At 35.0% G+C, this 6,944-nt stretch overlaps 1 protein-coding gene across 1 annotated transcript; it reads left to right on the top strand.

Moving 5' to 3' along the window:
* Positions 1-4,910: 4,910 nt before the first annotated feature.
* LOC129303910 (indole-3-acetic acid-induced protein ARG7) lies at positions 4,911-5,924 on the top strand. Its single transcript, XM_054943494.1, has one exon. The coding sequence runs from the start codon at positions 5,007-5,009 to the stop codon at positions 5,457-5,459; it is 453 nt and encodes a 150-aa protein (XP_054799469.1). The 5' UTR covers positions 4,911-5,006; the 3' UTR covers positions 5,460-5,924.
* Positions 5,925-6,944: the final 1,020 nt, after the last annotated feature.

Below are 6,944 nucleotides of genomic sequence, written 5' to 3'. Positions count from 1 at the left end.
TGAAAGTCATGAAATTGACTTGTGAATATGTTAAGATTATAAGAATCAAATAATTTCTTTTCTTTTTTTTTTGCTAAAATTTTAAGATATTAGAAGACCAAGATATTGTCATGTAGGAGTTTTTTTTTTTTTTAATGCCATGAGAGTATTTTCGTGCTTCTATCCGTATTCCTCTCCTATTATTAATTGGCAAATTCAAATAAAAAATACAAACTGGCTGAGATGGGGGGAGGGGAGCAATTTGTGAATAGCATGATAATATTTTCAATCAACGGAAGAGGCGATGTTCCATTTTTTTTTTTTCATTTCAATCATTTTCTAATTGATATCACATCAAGTAGCTCAGATCAAAGGCTGTCAATCTACAATTAAAAGAGGGAGTGTATTTTGACGTTTTGACATTATCCATCCATCACGGCTGAAATTCTACTTTTGACTCAGAAGGGAAAGGATGGAAGAATTAACATGCGCAACCAGCACTGCGTTGATCTCCTTCTTATAAGATAATTTTTGACAATTTCAAGTTTTCAACACCACCATCTTAGTGTAGATTATAATGTTCGTCTTAATATTATTATAATAATATTCTAACACGTCATTGTAATAATTTAAATTAATTAAAATTTTAAGTAAAAGCTATTACAATTCAATAGTTTAAAAGTAATTGTTTTAAAATATTGAAATTTTAAGAAAAACTCTTTTCAAAAGTTATTTGAGTTCAAACCTTAATTTAAAATGAGTTAAACAAAGTAACAGAAGTGTAAAAAACCAATTAGCACTTAAAAATAAACTGAAACAATCTAAAATTTTTTCTAAAAATTAGCTCACCCGCCACGGTGCAAACCACATCAGCCATGGTGGATGATACAAAGGGATGAGTCCCTAAGTGTGCATTATGATGCGGCGCAACTGTCAAGCGCCACATCGCGCGCCTATTATCATGACAGCACTCCGAACTTCAAGAGTGTGTCATTTCGTCATCTGACGTTCAATTTGAGCGATTCAAGTATCCACATGAAACTCTTTAGGTTGTCTAATTAATGGCACCAATCTCACATCCAAATTCTTAATTGTTTAAAAAAGTTGGACACCCAAATTCCAAATGATCCATTTCACCTCAAAACACAATCAAGGGCGTCCAATTCACACCACTTAATGCCATTAACTCTGAAATCACTTTAACTAACTCAAATGAACCACACACAATATATTAGGCCAATTATATCACACAAACAACTATTTATACACCAAATGACCACCCAACCCCCAAATCTCAATAATGTAAAGGAGTGGATAAAATTCAACAAAAACATCCTTTTAGTTATCCTAATAGATAACTATCGCAATAAATCACTTGTACTAGTATCTTGTCTATTCACACACATGTAATCTCAAGCACCTTCAATCTAGGGCAAGATATGCACTCTTTTCATAAATTCTCATGCAAGTAATGGCAAAACAGAGAAATATTCATAGGTTGGCATAATATCATGATATATTCGTTACAAAACTCAAAATAGAAAAAAAAAGAAAAAAGCTATACAATGATACTCTTCACTCTTCAGTTGTTCCTTCCTTTCCTTTGCTCATACTGGGGCCCTCATGTGTAAAATATAACCATAGGGTAAAATAAACATTTTAGTAACAGAATAATTCATTACTGTCAATTAACATTCACAACTATAAAGGACTGAAGTTAATATGCACAAAAACATACATTTAACATAATCCACATAATCTTTTCAATCATCATGATTCATTTTCACTTTAGCATGATCATTATACCATTCAAGCCTCTATATCATCCCGATTAAAACTCTAGGCTCTTGGACTAAGTGCGCATTCACAAATGGCCTGAGCTCACCATTAGTGGTAGGGTTAGTCGCCTAAAGATGTCTTATCTCACTTTCGAACTATGATTTCCTCTTATCACACATGAATCGGGGTGTTATTACTTCAACACGGCATCTTTGATGCTAAGGAGTGTCAATCTCTAACGCCGTATTCCACTTAAATACTAAAGAGATAATCTTAAACACTGTACCTAACTAAGCATCAAGGAGATACACGTCATATGAACTTCTATTACCTTTTTTTACAAGCAAACTCCCACCCCCTATCATGATCATGCTCACACATCTCATACATAACACATGTTTGTATCCAATTCATTTTTAACTCATATAAGAGTCATAATTTTCATCTTTTGGAAGTCATTTCAAATGCACAAAAATCACATTTCATAATATGCAATGCTTTTAAATCACATATAGAAAATTTTTATATATACTCAAAAATAGTTAAGCACTTTAATCAAGTAGTATAAATTATTCCGTTACTTCAATCCTTTTATTACAAAAAGAGCTACCATGGTTCAACATTTGCTTCACATGTTTCCACATGCACGAAACATTCAAACATCCCTTAATCTATACAATTAAGCAATAATTATCAATTATCACTCTGAATAAACCTTAAAATCACTAGATTTTGAGTGCCCATTACATCCAAACTCCTCATTTAACAACATCACCCCTTCTAATCCATTCCATCAATCCTATTGAACATCCAAACACTCTAATATCATCAATATTTACCCACATTATCCCAAAACTATCAATTCTCATATAGGGTTTGTTCAAACCTAAGTCAAAAATTTTAAATCATGATAAAACCTATAAATCTAGTGTTATAGACTTGATTTAACTTTCAAATATTTTAACTAAGTTAATGGGTTCAGTTTAAACCCACAGAAACCAAAATCATAGCCCTTGTCGCCCGTAAAGTCTAAAATTCGCATAAAAATGGAGAGGAAGATGTGAAGGAAGTTTACCAAAGGGTGTAACTTGCTCCCGATGCTTCCAAATAACTATTCAAGTCGAGCCTTAGGAGCCTCAAGTTGCTTCTCGTCACTTTCTTGCATTTCCTCTTCTCTCACTTTTGATTTTGGTCCGTTTTTGCGAGTTTGATAAGTATAAATTCTGCACATGCATTGCGGCCCATTGACACGTCTACCGCTACACATTGCACATAGAATTCTAGATTTTTTTTGGGTCTCTCTTTGTGCTATAGCTTGCTCAAACTCCGACTAGCTTTCATTTAAGACAATCCAAAGATCCATTAAGTACATTAGTCCCCTAAAATATCATTAATCAAAAATTTATTTAAAAATTACCATTCTACCTTTAAACTAAAATGAAGGCTTAGGATGTTACATAAATACTTAGCTTATTGTTAACTAATATGGCTTGACTTGTTTTATCTTGCACATATGGTGTTCACCTGCAAAAAAATTGCCTAGTTTTAGAATAACTGTAATTATTACCCTACAATTTCAGTAAAATATCAATTATTTATAAACACTTTTATTTTTTACTGACAAAGATAACGGCAAGCAGGACAACTATTTATATAAAAAATAAAACACCACTTCTCATTTTTCTAGAATGATATTTTAACCATCTTATTATGATTAAATAAAATCCTCATAATAAAAGTTATCAAACGTCTGAAAAATTTTTCTGCTCCCAAACTGGCCCTATATATTTTATAAATCTGCATGCCACTTAATTAATTAACCCCTTGTTCAAAATTTAACATTTTTCATAAAAAATCAATAATTAAGAAAATTACGGCCATCCTTATATTTAGGATAAAAAAATTATAGAAGGAAAATTATAAAATGCTTATACTATTTGATAATCATTCCAACCTAAAAATATATAGTATTTAGTAATTTATATATACTAGTACTATTTTTTAGAGATGAGAATATGACCATTAATTTCGGGGGAAAAAAAAAGAATATGGCCATTAATTACCCATAGTTCCACTGGAATGTTTTTTTTTCCCCAGATACTAGGTTGCTTTTATTAATTAATGTTTATATATAAAAAATATTTTGGAGAAGATAGCGTACTAGTATTGTTTAATATTGTTTTGTTCAAATAAAAAAAGTATTGTTTAATACTCCGCTGCCCTAAATTATACATGACACTTTTGAAAAGGCTTCTTAATCCCAAAATACTCCCTCCGGATCAAATTTTAATACATTTTTTCTTAGCTTATCTTTGTTGGAAATGTATTGATAGGTTTTGATTTTTTTTTTCTATTTAACTCTTGTATTTATTAACTTAGTTTGTTTTGCAGTAGATATTACATTTTTTTCACTTTTCATGATAGCTAACACTTCATTTTTATGTCAGGAGGCTAGTGCTTTCTCATATTATAATATTTCATTAAAAAAATTATCTCTCTCATTTAATTTATTATTGATAGTTGGGAAAAAAAGGTAAAAAAAAAATTTATGATATTTTTAACTGAAAATAAGTATATAACTGAATTTTGTTAGTATTTAAATTATAGTTAAAAATATATTATATTTTGGATTGAACGGAGTGCATGAAAATTTGGATAGATTAAAGTTTTCATTAAATATACCAATTTTAATATTATTCTTTTTCTCTTTATAATTAATTTTTACCTTTATTTTTTTAATATATTAAATGATGAGTATTTTTAAATATTTATATTTATATTATTAAAATATAAAATTATTAAATATATTTATTGAGATTCATTAATGTTTGTGATGTGGTCTAAAAGTGTAATTTGGGATGTGTAAGAATTATTTCAAAATCACGCTATATACTTTTGCGTGATTTCATGTTTTATACGATACACCATGCCACCACACCCGTATGACATATCAGGTCAAACACTGTAAAATTCGTCCACAGACCAGAGTGGAGGATGGATCCGCTGTAATTGTGATCGTGCTAGGACGGCAGGATCTAACAATCACAGCCCTTGATCATTCACGGAAGCAGTAAGCAGTGGCTCGTAATTATGAGCAAGTTCACGGGTATTTTCAAGGCTTTGCCCCTATAAATCGCACGGGTCTTCCGCTTCTTCCGGTCCCGGCAATTTTTTCCCCTTCTTCCAGGCGCAGGGTAGCTCGAGAAACAAAGTGCAGCTTGTTTCTTCCCATCACTTCCTAGGGAAAAATGTCTGCCGGAATCGGAAAATGCAGCAAAATCCGCCACATTGTCAGGCTGCGCCAGATGCTGCGACAGTGGCGCAACAAGGCTCGCATGTCTGCCAGTCGCATACCCTCGGATGTGCCCGCCGGACACGTGGCCGTATGCGTGGGCAACAACTCCAGGAGATTTGTGGTGCGTGCTTCCTACCTGAACCATCCCGTCTTCAAGAAGCTTCTGGTTCAAGCCGAGGAAGAGTACGGGTTCTCTAATCATGGGCCCCTGGCGATTCCCTGCGACGAAGCCGTGTTCGAAGAGGTTCTTCGGTCTATTTCGGGCTCGGAGTCAGGGAGGTCGGGCCGATTTGCTAATCCAGTGGAGATTCAAAGGCACTGCCACGCGGGAATGAGGAGCAATCTTGAGGTGTGGGCCGAATCTCGGCCGCTACTTAATGGTTTCACTGAAAAAACGATTTGGTAGTGCGGAAGGTGGGGAAGCTACTCCGAGGCCGGCGGTAGGCTGCGCGGCCGAGCGATCGCGGTAGGGTTGGGCAAGTACCAGTGAATATGGTTTACGACCTCTTTTTTAATGGCTGGTCATTATTTTGGTTAACGATTGAGTCAGTCCCCTTGGGCGGCGGAGCAGGAGGGAGTGTAGCTTACATACAGTGCTCCGGAGGAAGCTGAGGAGATGGCAGATACGTGGGTGCCACGGAGTCGTCCCGGCTTCGAATCGGAGTGGAATATTTTGGTATGGCCGTGGGAGTAGTGCCAATGAATTGTTGAATCTTAAACGGGGTGACTTTTGTAAATTACAGTGATTTTATTCCCCCTTGATGGAAATTAATGAAATTGTAGAGAAATTTGAAATTAAAAATTTCACTTTTAGCAAGAGTGTACCACGTTGATGTAAGGTGTACGGGATAATGTTAATAGAACTTGTTTTTGGGATGGTGTAAATAAAATAATAGAAAATGATGGTTTGGGTGCGTGGAGGTTCCAATGATGGAAGTCGTTGTGGGCGTTATAATGACACCAGCCCACGTGAATGACTGAATGGTCTCTCATTTCTTCTGTTCACACTTGATTCCAGTTTGTCTCCACTCACCACAATTTTATTCCCTTTCCGATAATTTCAATTCCAATTTCGCAGCTATACGCTCCTCATTCTCATCCTTTCCTATGTCTTTTTTTTTTTTTTTAAATCCCGTTCGCGACACCTTTGTTTGCTAGCATTTTCTGGCTCCCGCATTACAATTGTATTTACTACCTGGTTCTGCGTCCTAAGCCTGCTGTCTCAATTCATAGCCCAGAGCTGGAATATTGTTTTAATTTGGTATTACAACCACCCGTAGCACAGGACTAGGCTGTTACGGGCAATATAATATACATTGACATAAAAAAAATAAAATAAAGGAATAATGGCCTTTATGCCAGACGTGGCCCCACTCCATCAACTGATTAAGCACTTGTATTTCTATAACATGATATTTCAAGCGGGTCAGCCTTTCTTTGCTTCCCATTCCACGAATCAGTTCCCTTCTTACCTTCCAAGCAAATGTTCCTAAAGTAGCAACGATAGTTTCTTTTCTGGGAGCAAAATACGCCGGTTTTCATTTCTGGACCTCGTTTCTTTGACTTTTCCACTTTATAGTTGTATCCCGGCAACAAAAAGAGGGAAAAGAAAAAAAGCGTCTAGTATTGACGAATACATTGGGATTGAGTAATCAATGACCAATAATGGGTCCAAGATTGATCTGAAAGTAACGTGAATGAAAACCTGACGAAGAATCGAGATTTAAGAATGGTGGAGGGACTGAGTAGCGTGAGCGCATAGCAACAAAATATTATAAAAAAGAAAAAATTGAACTAAGTTTCAGAGACTGATGTCGCCTCGAATGCACTTCACTTAACAAACACAGAGAACGAGATAGTCACAAGAAGAAGAAGAAGCCCTCTTTTGGAC

Source organism: Prosopis cineraria, unplaced genomic scaffold (assembly GCF_029017545.1).
Source record: "Prosopis cineraria cultivar Desert tree isolate PC_DT_omini unplaced genomic scaffold, ASM2901754v1 PC2, whole genome shotgun sequence".
Lineage (NCBI taxonomy): Eukaryota > Viridiplantae > Streptophyta > Magnoliopsida > Fabales > Fabaceae > Prosopis > Prosopis cineraria.
This window is presented reverse-complemented; position numbering and strand designations above follow the sequence as displayed.

Bases quoted from the DNA above. Each gene is read 5' to 3' on its own strand.
- LOC129303910 (XM_054943494.1), top strand. From the start codon at position 5,007: ATGTCTGCCGGAATCGGAAAATGCAGCAAAATCCGCCACATTGTCAGG.